The 20667-nt window shown below is 38.7% G+C and overlaps 1 protein-coding gene across 2 annotated transcripts in view; it reads left to right on the plus strand.

Moving 5' to 3' along the window:
- MEGF10 (multiple EGF like domains 10) overlaps positions 1-20667 on the plus strand; it is a 148808-nt gene that overhangs the window by 43444 nt on the left and 84697 nt on the right. For both annotated transcript variants that reach the window (XM_050945622.1, XM_050945621.1), the window contains exons 3-5: positions 4512-4613; positions 6182-6282; positions 18108-18200. In XM_050945622.1, coding sequence (XP_050801579.1) covers positions 4512-4613; positions 6182-6282; positions 18108-18200 — 296 coding nt within the window. The remainder of the gene's footprint in view (positions 1-4511; positions 4614-6181; positions 6283-18107; positions 18201-20667) is intronic.

Raw genomic sequence — 20667 nt, forward strand, 5'->3', positions numbered from 1 at the left:
GATTCAGAAATTTAAAATGTACGGCTATAAATTCATCAATCTAGTTAGTCCGTTGCTTTCATGATTTCATTATAATTGCCAGTAGAATGTTCACATTGGGTAAGACAAGATTAAACAATAAGCATTTGTTTTCCATTCTTTTCATGTATGAAGATTATAATAATGAAACCATGCCTCATGGTCTCATTATCATTATTTAATAATGCCTACAACTGATCAACTAGTCAGTAAGCCAGGCTGACTGTTAGTTTGAGGACATCTGTAGGTTATTTTTCCGGCATCAGAAGTAAATTGTATTATATATTTAAGTGTTGAGAGTTTTGGTGAGCATTAGTAGAGACACATGCCTTATGGTGATATTTCTATACTTTATGGGCTATTTATCAAAAATGGCCTCTAAGGGCCTGATCCAACAAATACTCTGAGATTCCTGTGGAACATTTCAACTCTCTAGCCTTAAATTGTCACATGCAAGTTAGAATATGCAAAAACTTGTTTTTGCTGATATATATCAAGTAGTTAGCTGAATAAATACCCGGTTTCTGAATGTCAAGCACAAAGCCAGAAGCTTGTTTGATATTACTTTATATCCTATATGGGGGATGGCAGGGTGGGGAGGGCTGTCTTTAGCTCTAGGGATGATTTTGAAGGAAGCTACAAGATAAATGTAAACAAAAAGAAAAGAATTATCTATTGCAAGATTTCTTTAAGATAAATAATCAAAGGCTGCAGAAAACAAAAATGTAACAAATCTACCTAGTGTTTCTAAATGTCAACTTTCATTCATCCTTCCATTTTCTGGGGCTTAGAATGTATACAATCACAAACTGAAAATTGCCATAGCCATTTATATTCCCATTCAGAACAGACAGTAGGTATAAAAGAATAACCACCAGCTACCAGTTTATTGCTGCTTGTGTCATTGGTATTTCCTGTAAACTTTTAAGTAAGAGGCTCGCCCAGTAATAAAACCCTCATTACATGTGAACTGAGATCATAGTAGGAATGAACAGAGCTGGCCCTGTGTAAAGTAAGAAGTGCAGAGCCCCAGGGAAGTTGAGGTAACCCCCATAACATTTGGTTGGACAGAGTATGACAGCTGGATGGGATTAGAGTTGTTTGTCTTTAGGAGGATGCAGGAACCAGCAGGGAGTGGGCTCTGGACACTTGGAAAAGTTAGATCCCCAATGTCCCCTCTCTAGGTAAGTGGTCAAAACAGGAAGGGAAGATTGTAGGTGCTGTCTTGGAATAGATATTGACTGATCAGGGACACCAAATGTGTGGAGCCCTATTTGGCCACACACTTGGCACATGTTTGTGGCCAGCCCCGGGAATTAGCACCACAGAAGAAAATGTACCCTTCACTCTCATACGTTATAATCCCATTACTCGGTCAAAAGTTGATTTATTGCCAGCACAAACAGTCTGGTTAAGAGTTTTCTAAGATTCAGTTATTATTTTCTCCTCTGAAATGTAGAAGGATTCCACTTGCTCCAATGGCTTCTCTGCAGGCTTTGAGTCCCAAACCACGTATACTTTCCCACTGGGTTGCACATGTAGTTTGGCAGGAAAAAAAACTAACACTTTAAAATTGTATTTCTTGGAAGCCATTTTAAAAAATGTGTTGATCTTTAATGTCCCGTACTTTCTAAGCCTCGTTCAGAATACACTTTCTCTCTTTAATCTGTTACAGGAAATAATTGTTCTACACACTGTCTGCAATTATCATCCAACATATTTCTAAGATTGCTGTCATTTTAGTATCTAAGTATACCATAACTTTAGGTATTCTCTTAATCATCCCTCTAAGTCTTTCTATTCACAGTATTCAAAGAGGATTTCAGGTACAGGTTTTTCAGACATTTCTCTAAAAGTCCTAGCAGATTTTCTCTCTCTACTTTCTCTGGTTGGCCAAGAAAGCTCATTTTATGGCTCCAAACTTGGCTCTCCAGCTGCTCAGTGAGATTATTTAAAAGCTTATTCCCTTGATATATCCTCAGGAAAATGTATTACAAATTTCAGTCTCCTGCCTTTATTTCTCCAGTTTGGTCCTCACTTGAGACAACTGATTTTTCAGATTTACATTACTTTTCTTTAAACAATCTATTCTTAGTTCCATTTGGTCAGATATATTACCCAGCAGAGCAGTCCCTGCCTGCATGCAGAACAATTTTCTTTTTTTAGTGAAGTCTGTGATTTTTTCAGTTCGTGTCTTCTCTCTGTTCTTTAAAGATGGTTGGTTCACCTCTTAATTAAGCTTGCACTTCCTGATGAGCTTCAATTTTACATATAGTTGTCATTTTTTAACTTTAATATTCATCAGGAAACATCTCAGTCCAAGTGGATATATTCATTACACTATTGTGTCTTGTGCTGTATGTTTTTAATGTGGAAATTGCAACATGGTAGACATTAAAAAACGAAACTGAAATCAATTTTATGTTTGGCTATCTGTTAATATCTGCATAATATAGGATTTATTAGGTTGTTAAGATCCAGTCTGTGGCAGTTAGCTGTTTTCCATTTCATAAAATGATGGACAATGTTAGGGTTGGGAATAAGAACTTTAAAATATTATGACTGACGCAGATGTTACTCTTTAGTTAACTGTAAGGTCTCTTGTTATACTTTTCTCACAATCAATAACAATTCACAGCATAATAGGGCTCAGTCATTTTGCAAAAACTACTAAATGATTACATTGGTTAGTTGTCGTTGCCATCCACTTTGAATTATTAAAGTCTTCAGTAAATCAGAATCTACTGATCACTTTCTTTAATAGACATAATTAATTTCAGGTACAGTTTTATTGAAAAGAAATATGACCTCCCAAGTTCTGAAAATTTGGCACAAAATGAAAGGCTGTCTTTAAACAAACAACAATAACCCTTAGTGGTCTGTATCTTTAATAAACTTGCATGAAAATATTAAGGAAAAAAATAAATGTAGAGCAAAAGTTAAATTGTATGTACTGATATGCTTCTGTTAGGATGGTGATTATTTTATTTTATTTTATTTTATTTTATTTATATAGTACCAAATTAAGGCTGTAGGACCCAATCCTCCAAGCTATTGAATGTCCATAATTTCCACTAAAATCAATCAAAATTGAGAGTGCTCAACACCTCTCAGGAGCTGGCCCTTTTTCTGCAGAGTGGATGAATGGCCTTCTGGGGCATATAAGGCTCATAATGCCTCATAAATGACTTGCTGCTATGAACTGACCTGTTCATGGCCCCATGTGCAAAAGAGAAACCAAAATAAACCCTTCCATTTCACAGTTCTTAGTAGTATAGCTACTGTAACAGCAAGATGGGCTGAAGATTGGGATAGCCATCCATCTCCTCCCTCAAAGCCTGTGCCACAGGCCGTGAAAATATCTACAGTATTAGAGCTGTAATTGCTGTAATTCCTGTTGTATTATTCCCTCCTGGAGAAGGGAAGTCAGTGAGAAAGGAACCTAGATCTTGGGTTCTTTACAGAAAGTAACAAATCTGCAATTATTGGTTAGGATGGGGATCTTCCCACATTGATAATCACTACTGAAGGGGGTATTGGCTTGAGGTTGGATGTGTTCCACTTTCTTGAAAGTACTTGAGATGCCTACTTCATAGTTCAGTGTAGTGAGGCACGGGGCTCATCATTCTTTTTCCTCCCTGTTCCAAAATACCATCACGACGAGAGAACCTTCCATTCAGTGAATCCTATCCTTTTTTAGCTGTTTTCCATTTTGGAGTTGTCGTCTCTGATTGTTAGGCACCCAGGGAAGAACTTGCCACTCCATTTTACATCTACTTCTGGCAAAACAGTAGAAAAAGCATTGAGTGTGCTAAGTGCTTCCTTGATGCCATTTCCTACATTTTCATACATAGTAGTTTGAGCTTGACAGTCACAGGGCTGGTCTACGCTACGGGGGAAAATCGATCTCAGATACGCAACTTCAGCTACATGAATAACGTAGCTGAAGTCGAAGTATCTAAGATCGAATTACTCACCGTCCTCACAGCGCGGGATCGATGTCCGCGGCTCCCCATGTCGACTCCGCAACTCCGTTCGGGTTGGTGGAGTTCCGGAATCGATATAAGCGCGTTCGGGGATCGATATATTGCGTCTAGATCAGACATAATATATCAATCCCCGAGCAATCGATTGCTACCCGCCGATACGGCGGGTAGTGAAGATGTAGCCACAGACTCTACCCTTAGGACGGGGACAGTCTTAGTTGGTAGTGTAAGGTGTAGATCTGTTTCTTAGGGAGGCTCAAGAAACATCTCTTCTGCAGGTCTGCATCTGTGAAGGCAAACCTGGATGGAAAAGGACTGTCAAGTTCATAGTTTTATATTGTTAAATACTGATATAAATATTTCTAGAGGTTATTGACTCTCCCCCAAAGACCTGTGTATAGTCATCAATTCTAGCTACAGCTAATCTACTGGGATTGATTTTTCTTTGTAAAAAGAGTAATACTATGAGCCCATACTTGCTCAGTAATCTGTTTTCTTTTTCTTCAGTTATTCAGTTACAGTTCAAGAATCCTATCCACATCCTTTTGATCAAATTTACTACACCAGCTGTACTGACATATTGAACTGGTTTAAATGCACACGACACAGGTAATTTATAATTATCAGTATTTTCAAATTGTTCATTTGTTGTAGTAATGTATGAAAGGTGTATATTTAGTGTGGTAAAAACTGACTGTTGTGTACAACATACATCAACAATAGTGAACAAACTGTCTAGCAGTTACAGTTCACCTCATCTGGAAAATGTTTGTCTAAATCAGTCAATAGTATATGTGTTTATAGCATTTGTCCCTGTCAAGATCATAGGGTCTATCAACCCATCATATATGTGGTATGTATCTGATAGGTGGTGACCAGGTTAAAAAAGATTTGTATGATATGCCAAAATATGATACCCTTCAGCTCTTACAAGGAGTAACTGGATGGAGGTGTAAAATGAGGCATATGACTTGCTGCCCTCTTTGGAGAAAGAGGGCAGCCTTCCAGGGGAAAAAAGGCTTGTTTAAGGAAATCTCTTTCTTATGCATAGTAACAAAATAAGGAAGGAATGAGTGACTCAGAACTGGCCTCAGCAGCTGTAAAGTATTCTTTCTCTTCTGCCCAGTATGATACACCCATTAGTTATGGTGGTGTTGGGTAACTACTCCTTGAGCATACCACATAAGATAGTTTAATATTGACAATACGAAATGCAAGTGATACAGAGTTCATGGAGATGTTGTACTGACAACACGTGTCTTCTATGTTGCCATCTAGATGTGTGCTGTTCATTGTTCAGTGTTCATATTAGGTCGGGTTTTGTGAGGGTATGTGTATTGTTTCCTTAAATCTGTAGTCAGAAGCCAGGCAGGAGAGAGCTTGAGAAGGTTCTAGGCTGGAACTCTACAGTGAAGAGAGAAAGTGTAGAGGGAGAGGCTGTAGGGATAAAGCTATATTCCTTATTCTAATAAAGTTGCTTGTTTAGTGTTTTAAAAAAAAGCAACTCTTTCTGTGATTCTTTACCATTGTCACATTGACACAATTTGTGTTTCTTTTGTTGTGTTAGTGCTTCTGTTCACATGGGGCGTGATCCTGCAAGGTGCTGAATGCCTCATGCCTGTGAAATGCTGAGTGCCCTCATGTTTCACAAAAGTTAGCACTTTTCAGAATCTGAGCCCATAGAGCTGTGCTCTCTTCCTCTTAACCCTGCAGTATGGCTCTGGCTCTGACACCCTGAGTAAACCTTTTGCACGGTAATTTCCAGAACTATTGCCTTTGGAAGTTGGAACCTATAATGATCTTATAGGCTAGCCAGTTGGTGTTGTGTAGTTCCTTAATTTTATTCTAGAAAATGTTACATTAGAAAACTCTATTTCCAGAAATGTCAAAATCTAAGATGGCGACTCCTATTGGCTTAAATGTAGGTAAATAATCAGAATGCTTAATCTTTTTTACTGACCCCTGAAAAATAAGGTTATGATGGTAATACTGGCAGATTTCCAGAATGGAACATTGATATTGTTAAATTTATCAAACAAAAAAGCCAAATCTTTGTTTTTGTTTTTGTTTCTCTTGTATTGTGTATCAACCCAAGATATTCCTAAATATGTTAAATTAAACATTGTTCTATTTCAAAGCCATTATAAGAAATGTAAAATCCATTTATTTTTCATTAGAATCAGTTACCGTACTGCCTACAGGCATGGAGAAAAAACAATGTACAGACGGAAATCTCAGTGCTGTCCTGGATTTTATGAAAGCAGGGAAATGTGTGTCCGTAAGTTCAACTTTGTATTGCTTTGAAATTCCATGTGTTTATCAAAATGCTGGGTTCACTCCTCTTTGGAGATAGACTTGTGGAACTTGAATTACCAGGGGCTCAATTATCCCATCAATTGTGCACATTCAACTCTCTTTGAAGTCAATTGGTGTTGTGCATATGCAGATGACAGGATAATTGGACCTCAGATGCATAAGTAGATACATTTGACATGATTTTCACTAAAGATCAGCTGGCATGTTGCACCTCATACAGTACAAGTGTTTGTGTCCTTTCCAACACAATACATAAATACTTAATACTAGGCCAGTGTTTTTCAAATTGAGGGTCGCGACCCAGTACTGGGTCGCAGAATGTAAGGTACTGGGTCGCGGTGGCTCTGGTCAGTACAGCTGACCGGGCCATTAAAAACCACGTGGGTGGTGCTGCCCGGCTAAGGCAGGCTAGTCCCTACCTGTTCTAACATCACGCTGCATCCTGGAAGTGGCCAGCAGCAGCTCTGGCTTCTAGGCAGGGGGGCCATCGGGCTCTGTGTGCTGCCCCTGCCCTAAACACCGGCTCACTGGCCAAAGGGAATTGGGGGCGGGGGCAGCGCCTGTGGGTGAGAACCACATACAGCTGCTTGCGCACCTCTACCTAGGAACTGGACCTGCTGCTGGCCGCTTCTGGGAGTTTTTCAGAATTCTTACAGCATCTTATCTTCCATTGCTGTCTTGCTTTCAGGAGGAGCTTGGCACCTCACTATTTATTGCCCTAAAATAGTAACAATTACAACATATGTTATTTCATGGCTGGCTTTTGAAGGGTTATAGTCTTGGGTGAAACTTCTTCCCTTGGTAACATTTAGATTCTCAGGAGCATACTCTTCGTCTGCTGTTGCCACCAGGAAATGGGATTTTGGAAATGGAAATGAGAGAAAGCATCAGTATTGTGTATGGTTCAGTTTTTCTGGCACAGAATACTGTGCTATTTGATTAGGGATCTAGCACGTGAACACTCGCTAGTTCTATAATTGATTCTTACTTGGCAAATTACTATTGACTTTTACTACTAGACCTTTATTATTCAAATATAAAAATAACTTTCTATCTAACAACTATCCATCTATCCTATATGAGCAATATTTTCCATAGGATTATCAGTCTGAAATCAACAAATTGAAATTCCATGAGGACAAGTGCAAATTACTACACTTAAGAAGGAAAAATCAAATGCACAACTACAAAATGGGGAATAACTGGCTAGGCAGTAGTGCTGCTGAAAAGGCCCTTGGGGTTATAATGGTTCACAAACTGTATGAGCCAACAATATGAAGCAGTTGTGAAAAATGTCAATCTGGGGTGTATTAATAGTAGTGTCAGATGAAAGAAATGGGAGGTATTTATTCTGCTGTACTCAGCACTGGTGAGGCCTCAGCTGGAGTAGGTGCCACACTTTAAGAAGGATGTGCACAAATTGGAGAGCATCCAGAGGAGAGCAACAAAAATGATAAAAGGTTTAGAAAACCTGACCTCTAAGGAAAGGTTAAAAAAAACTGAGCATGATTAATCTAGGGAAAGAAGGCTGAGGGAGAACCTGAGAATAGTCTTCAAATATTGTTAAGGACTGTTATAAGGAGTATGGTGATGAAATTTTCTCCATGTCCATTGAAGGTAGGTCAAGAAGTAATCTGAGGGGGAATGGATCAGAATTCACATCACACTCCCCATCAGTACCTGGCCTGGGCAGGTTAATGATTCAACCAGCTGACCAAATTTGGTGATGAATCCTGGTCAAGTGTCACCTGAGGCACTTTGCATATATACTAACAAGAAGTAATCAACTTAATCTGCAGCAATGGAGATTTAGGTTGAATATTAGGGGAAAATTCCTAACTGTAAGATAGTTAACCACTGAAATACGTTAATGTTGTGGGATGTGGCTTCCCTGTAGCACCCCCCCTCCCCACTGACCAAGTGTGGCACTGCCTCAGTTTCCCTTCCTGAGATGGCTCTCCTCGGCTCTCTACACACAGTTCGGTGCTGGAGATGTGGCTTAGGTCCCTTTCAGCCCTACATTTCTCTGATTCTATGACCTGCTTTGAACACCCTGTTCCATAAAATGCCATGCTTCTTAAAATTAGATTCCAAATCCATTGCCAGGGATGTATTTGGAAAAATCTGCCAGCAAATAACTGTAGCCATTCTGACTGTCAAATTGACATACTTATTGAGTTTATGAAGGAAATCTTGCTAAATTCTTAGTTTATTCTATAATGCCATTGTCATCTAAATGGAATAGTGCCAACTTTTTGTTTCTGAAAGTCTGGATAATGCCCTTGCAAGTGAGACAACCCGATCAGCAAAACTTAGGTGACCTAGCATAAACCACTGTTTACTCAATATGTTCTTTTGGGCTACCACAGCCAAAACATATTTCAGTATTTTAGAGGGAAACCAGAATCCACTGCTGTGGAGTGCAGGTTCATCCCTGGAAACATACCTGTAAAGCACTGTGAAAAAGCCTTTGTCAGCATCCTTTGCTAGTGGTGGTTTTAATTAGCCCACAAATTAGACCCTTATGCTTTCAGAAATAAAAACAGTTTTTACTTTAGACAGAGAATAAGAGAAGACCTCACACATGACAGATGCCAATCATATTTCTTAATGCATACTTAGATGACATTCACTGTGTTCTTTAAGATCAAATCACTCATTATCACTTACTCAAAGTTATACATTCTGTCAAGCAGGGTGGGAATGGAGATTATCGGAGTAAAAATATATTTTTGTTCTAGTTTAAAGGAGATGTGAAATCTAAATAACTCCCCCCAAAGATTAGAGGGGAGAGAAAGCATCAATTCATTCATTTAAATGATGCTACTATAAGTAAGGGTGCCAGAATAAGTAAGGGTGCCAGAACTGGACCTTTAATTGTACTCTGGCTAAAGTACCAGTGGGCTAAATACCAGAGGCCACTCACCTCCATTACTTCTGTGGAGATGAGCTTCATTTTGGATGTCCAGTACCACAGGTAACAAGAAAACATAAAATCATCACTGATAAAGTTTGCAGATGACAAAAGAACAGGGGGAGTGGTCACTTATCTGGATTGCTTGGTAAGCTGGGCACACAAGCAAACAATGTGCATTTTAATATAGCTAAATGTAAATGTATACATCTAGGAACAAGAATGTAAGCCATACCTATAAGATTGGGGGCTCTATCCTGAGAAGCAGTGACACTGAAAAAGATTTGGGAATCAAGGTGAATAATCAGCTGAAGACAAGCTCCTAGTGTGACACTATGGCCAAAGGAGCTAATGTGATCCTTGGATGCATAAACCGGGGAATCTTGAGTAGAGAGGTTATTTTACCTCTGTAATTGACACTGATGTGACCACTGCTGGAATACTATGTCCAGTTCTGGTGTCCGCAATTCAGGAAGGATGTTGCTGAATTGAAGAGGGTTGAGAAAAGTGCCGCAAGAATGATTAAAGGATTAGACAACATGCTTTATAGTAATAGACAAAGAGGTCAATCTATTTAGCTTAACAAAGAGATGGCCTGGGGTGTCTGAATAGAGTCTATAAATGCCTATTTTTAAGAAAGGAAAAAAGAAGTGATCTGCCTAACTCCAGCCCTGTTAGTTTGACATCTGTAGTATGCAAGATCTTGGAAAAATTTTTGAAGGAGAAAGTAGTTAAGGACATTGAGGTCAATGGTAATTGGGACAAAATACAACATGGTTTTACAAGAGATAAATCTTGGCAAACCAACCTGATCTCCTTCTTTGGGAAGGTAACATTTCTTAGACAAAGGAAACACAGTGAATCTAACTTACCATGATTTCAGTAAGGCATTTGATACGGTTTCACGTGGGGAATTATTAGCTACATTGGAAAAGATGGGGATCAATATGAAAATTGAAAGATGGATAAGGAACTGGTTAAAGGGGAGACTACAACGGGTCATACTGAAAGGTGAACTGTCAGGCTGGAAGGAGATTACTAGTGGAGTTCCTCAAGGATCGGTTTTGGGACCAATCTTATTTAATCTTTTATTACTGACCTTGGCACAAAAAAGTGAGAATGTGCTGATAAAGTTTGCAGATGACACAAAGCTGGGAGGTATTGCCAATACAGAGAAGGACCGAGATATCATACAGGAAGATCTAGATGACCTTGTAAACTGGAGTAATAGTAATAGGATGAAATTTAATAGTGAAAAGTGCAAGGTCATGCATTTAGGGTTTAATAACAAGAATTTTTGTTATAAGCTGGGGACACATTAGTTAGAAGTAACAGAGGAGAAGAAGAACCTCGGAGTATTGGTTGATCACAGGATGACTATGAGCCGTCAATGTGATATGGCCGTGAAAAAAAGCCAATGTGGTCCTGGGATGCATCAGGCGAGGTATTTCCAGTAGAGATAAGGAGGTGTTAGTGCCGTTGTACAAAGCACTGATGAGACCCCATCTGGAATACTGGGGGCAGCTCTGGTCTCCCATGTTTAAGAAGGATGAATTCAAACTGGAACAGGTACAGAGAAGGGCTACTAGGATGATCTGAGGAATGGAAAACCTGTCTTATGAAGGGAGACTCAAAGAGCTTGGCTTGTTTAGCCTAACCAAAAGAAGACTGAGGGGAGATATAATTGCTCTCTATAAATAAATCAGAGGGATAAATACCAGGGGGGGAGAGGAATTATTTAAGCTCAGCACCAATGTGGACACAAGAACAAATGGATATAAACTGGCTGTTAGGAAGTTTAGACTTGAAATTAGATGAAGGTTTCTAACCATCAGAGGAGTGAAGTTCTGGAACAGCCTTCTGAGGGGAGCAGTGGGGGAAAAAGACATATCTGGCTTCAAGACTAAGCTTGATACATTTATGTAGGGATGGTATGATGGGATAGCCTAATTCTGGCAATTAATTGATCTTTGACTATTAGTGGTAAATATGCCCAATGGCCTATGATGGGATGTTAGATGGGGTGAGATCTGAGTTAGTACAGAGAATTCTTTCCTGGGTGTCTGGCTGGTGAGTCTCGCCCACTTGCTCAGGGTTTAGCTGATCGCCATATTTAGGGTCAGGAAGGAATTTTCCTCCAGGGCAGTTTGGCAGAGGCCCTGGAGGTTTTTCGCCTTCCTCTGCAGCATGGGGCATGGATCACTTGCTAGAGGATTCTCTGCCCCTTGAAGTCTTTAAAGCACAATTTGAAGACTTCAATAGCTCAGACATAGGTAGAGGTTTAATACAGGAGTGGGTGGGTGAGATTCTGTGGCCTGTGTTGTGCAGGAGGTCAGACTAGACAATCCTAATGGTCTCTTCTGACCTTAAGTCTATGATTTTATGAATAAGTATTTGATAATGGGCTCTTCAGTCCAGCAGAGAAAAATATAACATGATCCAATGTCTGGAAGTTGAAACTCGATAAATTTAGGCTGGAAATAAGAAGTAAATTTTTTAACAGTGAGAATAATTAATTGTCAGAACGATTTACAATGGGTTGTGGTGGATTCTCAGTCACTGGCAATTTTTACATCAAGATTGGATATTTTTGAAAAAGATATGCCCTAGCCTGGGAATTATTTTGTGGACATTCTCTGGACTATGCTATAAAGGAGGTCAGATTGGATGATCACAGTAGTCTCTTCTGGCCTTCAAATCTGTGAATCTATGAAAAACTAATCGCAGTTGAGCCCCACAGAAGTTCAGAAGAGCTTTCCACCATCTCTCTGCAGATCCCGCCTCCTTCCTTTTCTCCTCACAGGGTCTTTGGAGTCTTTTCCCCCAGTGATTACAGTAACTTCTAGGGAGCTATCTGTGCAGGGGATAGCGGATTCTGGGGATCAGAATTCTGTTTGCCTCCACTCCCACCAACACCACGTGCTTTTGGTAGTGGCTTAGGGAGGTTGTGACAGATGAGCCCTTCTTCCTCCTCACTTCTTTTGTCTTAGAAGAGTCATTCTCAGTTGCAGTGTACTTTCTGGGTTGATGGCTCCATTTGGCAGTTATCTGGTACTGTATCTCTTTGCTCCTGTCAGTTGTTGGTCAGCAAGGAGAACCTGCTGCCCCATTTTTCCCCATGCTGGGACATTCCTCCCAACATCATTCCCCAGTGATCCCACTGCCATATGCAGCAATGGAGGACAGGTTCATGAACTCTGCCTGTGAAAGAGAGAATGGGGATGGGGACTTAGGATTTGTTCTGTGGCCACTACAGAGACACATGCAATATCCTCAAACTGCTCTTTGGGCACAGAGTCTGGCCCAGAGGTAAAACTGGGCTATAGCTTAGATCAATGCCTGTCAGGCAGCGGAGTCATGATTCAGCCATTCAACTTCAAATGTAGTTTTGCCAAGTATGGTCTTGGGGATTTGGCCCTTTATAAATATATTTGTCTCTGGAGTTTTGCAAATAACCAATTTTTCAGCTCAGTGGCAGAATCAAAACATGGAAGAAAAGAAGTGGTTGTGGTTGTTTTGGGTTTACCCCAAATTAACATTTTTTCAAAAATTTCAGCAAACTGTAAAAGTAAAAAAAAAATAAAATCATTGCAGGATGAACAATACATTTTATTTGACCTGAAATGAAACATTTTGTTTTCAAGTGCTTTTTTACCTATACTTTAAAAAAAAATGAAGTAAAATTCAAAATGAGACGTCATTTTCAATTGAAAAATTTAAATGTTTCATTTCAAATATGTCAAAAACATTCTTTGACTTTTTTCAAAATTTTATTTTATTTATTTTCCAGCTGAAATAATTTGGCAGATTCACAGTTCAGTAGATCTGAATCTGCTGTTTTCATTGAAAAAAAAATCTGAAAATTTTCACCTAGCCCTATTCCTGAGCAATATAGGTTTAATTCTTTTCAAAGTATTTGATAAAGTTCTTCAAAAAATTGTGCATTCCTTGTATTAAAGATCAAACCCTCTTTCTCATTTCAAGATTTACTGTAGTGAATTCTTCAGCATCTTCTTTTGACATTAGATAATTCTATGCACAGCTGTTTAAACACAGTCCACAATGGCTTTGATTAAGAAATTTCATATCACTTTCTGTTACTGTGCGGATTCATAAAATGCTATTCAGAAATTTTGATTCACCTGATTATGTTTTACAGCTGACAGGCCTGGTGCACAAGTAAAGGTGTAAGATTAATGGAACATATAAGTTCCAACGCTCAAGTGTAATATTTTAAATAGATGGTAGAATTGAAGAGAAGTCTAAATTTGCACCACAGGTGGTGTACTGTAGCACATTAATGTAAAAATTGGTTTCTGGATTGCAATCTTTTCTCTAAATGTCATACTGTTTGTCTGTACCCCGTGATAATAGACAAATATCAATTAGAGGTCTTGTACTGGTGGTAGGACTAACCTGGTTAGTGTCTGAAAATTGCAAGTTGATCTGAAACTGTATTATATGCACTAAACGTGATTTATTTCCCTTGGTATGATCTCCCCTCAACATGATACGATCCTGAGATATGTCTGAAAATGTGTGTGGAGAGTTTGCCACCACCAGTTGCAATAGTATAATAATAAAAATGGCTATGTTCTATGTGGATAACACTTCTAACATTTTAATATATAGTACTGAGCTTACTCAGCAATGTGTTCTCATTTGAAAAATACTCTCATTTTTTCGTATAAATTGTTGTTTTGGCATTGGTTGATCTGGCAGTGCTGAATGTGCTTTCTGCATGCTGCTTACTACTGTCAACGACTGGTTGGTGCTATTTGAACCAGACATACTCAGTGTTAAGTTACACCAATCCTTGTACATCAACATGTTAGCATCAGGTCTGAAAGTTCTTTAGTGGGCCATAGTGCTAACAGGACCTCTTTCCTTGATGCCATGCCTTGTTCAGCTTTTTCAGTAGTCCAAGTTATGTCCCACCCACAGCCCAGTGCAAGTCTTCTTACATCTTTTCTGACACATTACACACCTCCACAGATAGTATGCCCCTATTTGCACTTCCTTCCACTGGAGCAGATGCTGTTGCTGTTTGGTGCCAGCTCTGAATTTAGCTCAGAGTTTTTTAAAATGCCAGAACTTGATGATGTGGTATTTTTTGCCTCACGCAACATATGTTAAGGATGCTGGCTTGAGTTCAGATGCTGTGAGTCCAACAGTAACTACAGAAGATGTGTGGGAAACAAATAATTATTTTTATGACTGTAAACAGTTATGGATATATTAGTGTCCTGAGTATGGAAAGAAAATTTTCTTGAATTAGATATATTTTTGGATTTAAGAAGATTAACTAAGAAATGTTTCGTGTCTCTCCTTTCTCTTCTTTCTTAGGCACACATAGGATGTGATCCTGCCTTTCTTATAGTACTTAAATGTTCCTCAACTTTAGTATAACCTCTTGAAAGTAAAGAATTACATGTGGATCTCCTTTTGTGTAGAATTTTGTAAATATAGTATTTTCATTTGATGTTTTAAATTATCTTTGTTATTGCTTCCAAAATATTTTAATAATCATGTTATATAATACCCTTTATATCAATGAACTTCATCCTGCATTCCTTGTACGTAAGGAATGGTCAGAAGAGTCAGCAGGAGTTTTGGATGTGAAAAATTAGTTTAAAGTCTATTCAAATTTCTTTCAAAATGGCAGTTGATACAATGACACCCCCTGCAGTCTCTACTCATAGTGTAGGCAGAATGGTAGTCGTCAGCTGGTGGAATGGACTAACATTGTTTTTATTCTATACTATACTAGGAGCAGTGCTGAATCTAGATTCAAGGAGCCACAACCGTCTTCTTTGTGCCCCTCTCTTGTACCCATCAGGCATTGGGCACAACTGAGAATCTGGGCCAGAGTCTTTCACCTCTAGGCCACCCAAATCAGTTCTGGACTTTAGTGACTCAAAGTCTTTGCAGTCTGATGGTTAATCAGTAATCTGTGTGAAATGAGGTGGTGGTTTTAATTCAGTTTCTGATGAGCATGTGTCCACATACACCATCAAAGAGGTCTCCTAATGGCACCCTTGTTAACAGCTTCAGTGGAGTGGCCAAAGTACTAATGGAGAGGGAAACTGAGCTATGCTCACTGTTAGGGGAGGTCCTTTGAGATCAAGGACACATTGGTAGCTGTGTGGTGAAGCCTGAACTGCTATTGCACATGCTGTATCTCCTCTATAGATAGATAAAGGACTTCAGTCTGCAGGATTGGCAACCTGGCATATTTCACCAGCACTAAATTCACTTTATTTTGAAAATAAAAGTTACTTTTCATGGGGACTGTAAATCTCCAGCTTTATAAATTTAAAACAGTCTAGTAAGTAGATTTCTCTGCATAAAGGTATTACAGATATATTAAGTTATAAAGATATTATATAGGTATTATTATTTAGGCTTGTATTAACACATATAAACTTTTGTATGTGTTATTTCTATGTATGTCATAGTGTGCATAATGGGATATAATGAAAGTGGGGCCAAGGCAGAACTGTGTAGCCCCATTGCATAGAAATTTGGGTTTAGTATGTGAATAATCACCTGTTTATCCACACGTGCACATAGTTCGGACTTGCTGCTTTCACTATCACCGTGTAAACCCTATGGTTCATTGGAAGTGTACAGCAGACTTAGCTGAGGAAATACTTGTAGCTATTCTAGTGTGTGAGGCAGCATTAATTTAGGGCAAGAATCTTCAGTGATGTAGGTAGTGCATATCTAGTTATGAGACCAGTGGAAAAGTATGACGTATCATTTAATTTAGTTATTTAGGAAATTAACACAAAAACCACGGGTGTGTTTGCTTTCTATTTTCTGTTGGCTAGTGCTTTAAAAATATATTTTCTTAACCTAGATTTCTAATGAAGGTCATTTTAATGCACTTCTGAAAAAGGGCTTAGCAGCACAAAGCATCCAGAGAGAAAAATAGAAGCTGTGAAACCATGAAGTTTACAGTCTGGGGCTCAATAAACAAAATCTTTATTGGTCCATGAGGCACTTATCTATCAGACTGATCTCTATGGGTTTTCATTTTTTTTTTTAATCATCCAAAGCTTAAAGATGACCACTCTGGCTTCTTATCCTTAATTAGAAAAAAATCATTGGGAATGTTGAACATATTTTTATTCTTCAGTGCTAATTAACTTATGGGCTGAAGCATTTCCTATCCAGTCAACAAAAGTCCAATTCATAAGTCGCCTCCTTAAACTTCTTGCAAACACCAGCTGAGCCATTTCTCATTTCCCCTCCCTCAAAGATTCACTTCTAATTGGCATAAATGATCAGGTTTCTGTTGTGAATGTTTCTTTCAAATGACAGACTTTGGAGATGTTACAGAGAGAATCATCATCCCATGTGTATCTTTTAGAAATTACTGTTGTTTGAATTTGTTGTTGAAAAATTCCCGCAGTGTGTGTGTGTGTGTGTGTGTGTTTGTGTGTGTATGTAAATGAACTGACTTTCCTGGGGATGTACCTTCAGTGTATGTAGTTTTCTTTATTTGTTTTTCTTTGCTAGAGTGGTTTCAAGCTCTGAGAGGTGTGGTCGGTCAGTCATTATCTTAAATATTTACCACCCCTAATTCCTGCAGAGTAGCTGTGATGGGCAATTCTATGAGGCTTCTTTAGTTCCTGGCCTAAGCATTAGATAATGTTACTGGTAGTTGGGAGAGCAGGACTAATTGACCTGTCTGCCACTGTAACTGACGGAAGCCCTTCCCCTCAGTCAGTATGGTGATGTCTTTGTCTTGTTTTCAGTTTGGCCTTTTTGTCCAACAAAGAACTGCCTTTACCTCAATCCCTACTCTGGACATGTCTTCACAACAGCCTCGATTCCCTCCCTATTCCAGTCTTCTCTGTGCTGCTCCCTCTCTGCTCTGGGTTCCCATAACTTCCTTTTTACTCTAGGTTTCCCTCCCTGTATCCCATGCTAATGGTATGTAGCTTTTTGTGCCCTTCGAGTGGCTTGACCACTGTTTCTGATTGTTCATCAATAATAATTTACACTGTTCTTTGCATCTTCAAAGAGCTTTGCAAACATTAACATTAATTCATGTTCACCCCATTATGTAGGTAAGCAAGTAACATGTATTTCAATTTTATAGGTGAGGAAATTGAAGCAAAAAGATTGTGATTTGCCCAAGATGACCTAGTGTAAGTCTTATGCGCAGGATTAGAACACTTTGGCTCCCACTTCTGTGCTCCAAACACTAGAGCACATCTTGCACAAAAGACTCAACATTAGGGCTGGTCAAAATAAAAAGTTTTCCCCCAAAATTTCCAATTTCAAAAAAACCCCTTATTTGTTTAAAAATAAGTTTCAGATGAAAAATTTCAGCCAGCTCTACTCAGCACTGGCAATGATAATTGCAGGAGGAGCCAGCAAGTTTACATTTTGTATTAGTCTAGTGATCATGTTTGTTTCACTGTGCTGCTTCTGAGTCATACAGTCATTCATAAAGACAAATATTAAAGTACTGATGTGTTGTGATGTATTCTATGTCGTATAAAGAAAAATTATATTTTACTCACTGCTGCAGCAAAAACTGGCATGAGTTTTTCTCCAAAAGTTTAGAGTATCTTCTCATAGCTTAGCATGAAATGGTATTTGAGCAGCCTTAATGGGATTTATTTTGAGATTTTGAACTTAGAGAAGAAGTTGTATGGTTATAAAATACATGTTAAGTCTGAAAAATGACTCCCAGGCAAAGCTACCAAACATGAATTTACCAACGTTTTTTCTTGTTTTTAAAAGATATTTGAGACAAAAATATAAAACAGTTGGATTGGGGAAAAGGCTATTGGGTCATGGTGGTTTTTATTTTTGTGCAAGATGTTCTTATTTTTATTGATTTCTCTTTTTGACAGCTCACTGTGCTGATAAATGTGTCCATGGTCGTTGTATTGCTCCAAACACCTGTCAGTGTGAGCCTGGCTGGGGGGGACCAAATTGCTCTAGTGGTAAGTTTACACCTGCTGCTGCCTGTCTTGTGCTGTTTTTACTGTATTGTCCTTCTTTTGCGAAATTATCATAGATCCTGTGCTTGATCTCCTGGTCACTGTTGCAGGAGCTTGTGCTGATTTACCAGAATGTGTCAGGACTCTGTATATGGTCTGATTTCTTTCATTTATTCCAAAGCAGCTGCAGCACGTGCCAATATTAAAAAATGCTAATTAATTTAGCCCTATTGACAAGTCAGATTGGATAGAGTTCCATTGCTGGAGAAGGTAAATACATTTGCCCTGATTAAGGTTCCCTCTAACTTTTGTTTTCTGAGTGCAAAAAGAATGATTGCCTAAGCTCAAGTTTAAACCTGACTAGTCTCTTCCGCTGCCTATTTCCTATCCCTTTTACTCTATCCCCTCCCTCGTCTCATTTCCCCCTTCATTCACTCATTCCCATTCCTTCCTCCTTTATTGACTCAGTATCCTTTTTTGTTCATTCCATATCCTACATTCATTATCACTTTCTCTCTACTTGGTTGATTTCTTTTCATTTCTCTCTCCCTCACTGTTTTTCACTTACCAGCCACCTCTCTCCAACTTTCCTTTCCCTCACTTTTGCTGTGTGTGTGAATAAGAAAGAAAGAGAGAAATTGAAGGTGTAGGCAGCATTGAAGTGCCCTTCCCCACCCAGCACTTAAATTAAAGCTGCCATGGGAAATTGGAGACCTGGAGAACATCCCTGCACTTCTCCAAGAGTTCTCCCTCCCCACCTAGGTGGTATCAGAGAGTTGAAACCCTGCCAGGCAGTTTCCCTGTAGTGCACGGTGCCTGTCAGCAGTGGGTGCAGCTGTACTATGACCACATGGCTTTGGGGGTAGGGGAACCCAGGTACTGACCTGTTTGTTTTGTATTTTTAAATAGAAATGTAGTGGAGTAATGAAATCAGTTTTTTCCAAGATTTATTATGGGAAAACTCACATAAATGGTGTTCCTCCATATCTCCTTTTAAGGTGTATAGCTTTATTCAGTAACAGCTTTTTTTCTGACCTCACTAGAATCTGATTGTTGTATGTAAAAGCTCACTGTGTATGTGATGTTAGAGTGAAGTTACTCTGCAAAAAAACAGAAGTGGAGGTTCATTGCTGTATCATAAAAAATTTAATTAGTGCATGGAAGGCATTGAAAGAACTTGGGACTTCAGTTGTTCTTCATTATAACTAGTTTCACTACATCTGGCTTGCAGGATGACTCTCCAGGATTACTTTCCCTTAGCCAAAGCCCCTTCAGTTATAATTTATTTTGAATATATTTGTAACAAATCAACTCTTCTGCTGCTGCTGCCTCTGCATGTTGCCTCTGACTGCTGGTTATAGTAGGTCAGCAGTGAAAATACCTTGTGCTTTCTGTACACAAAAGACCTAGTGTGAGAGAGCCTTTGTTATTGTACCTTGAATAGAGTGATCTCATGGGATATTTGTGATGCTCTGTAAAAGTTTTTGCATACCAATACAGCTAAATTTAACTGCTAAAAATTTGTTTCAGATTGCTGTTGTTCTTCTAGGGAGGATTAAAGAGGAAGAGGGTATTCTGTTCATATGCTGTTGAAGCAATGTTTGAGACATGTGGTTTGGCGTATATCCAGCTTTTTTATGAGATGTTGCTTAAATGAGATGTTGCTTTCAGTGGATTGTCTTGCTGAAGATTCAGTTGTTCATAGGCATTCTAGGAACAAATAACATTATTGTTGGCCAGCATAGAGGGGACTGTAAGTTTTAATTTGAGCAGTGAAGTTTGTTACTAGGTATAATATGACAGAATTGTGTGATCTCCTCATCTGTATTGACAGACAGCGCCTTTTAAAACAGACCAATAGTGGAAATCAGACCAAATAAATAATAGTTTGTAACACTAGGAAGACAACTACTGGACCTGATTTTCATCAACATTTGCATAACATAAACCCCTGCCTTCTTCACCTAATATACTTTCAGCTATGTTATCCATGGAGTCCCAAGACTTGCATTTTCTTTAGTCTCAACAAAGGCACAATAAAATAATATATCAGATTATTTATTTTTATAAACATTTTGGGTTGTTATAAAATAACATGATTATACTGTGGTGATGATATATGCCTAGATATCTAACTCGGTAAGTAAGACGAGCCGGAGACTCTCCATGAAATCCAAATTTATTTTACATGTTGGAGCTCTGATTCAGAGGAGATGGGTGGCAGTATTAAATCCTAAAATAGAGAGGGAGACATTTTCCTAGGATTCTGAAATTTATTCTAAATTATTGTTTGGTAAATCCTGATTTGATGTTTAATTTATTTGCGCGGTCATTCTACTCAAGAATAAAACCTGTGATGTAAATGGTGCAGAAATGAACCTACTCTTCAAAAAATACAATTCCTTATCAAGGAGGGTCAAACACTGCCCTATGTCGGAGCTGCACATATTTGTAACTGAGGATAGAATTG

The sequence above is a fragment of the Gopherus flavomarginatus genome, chromosome 3, assembly GCF_025201925.1.
Source record: "Gopherus flavomarginatus isolate rGopFla2 chromosome 3, rGopFla2.mat.asm, whole genome shotgun sequence".
NCBI lineage: Eukaryota > Metazoa > Chordata > Testudines > Testudinidae > Gopherus > Gopherus flavomarginatus.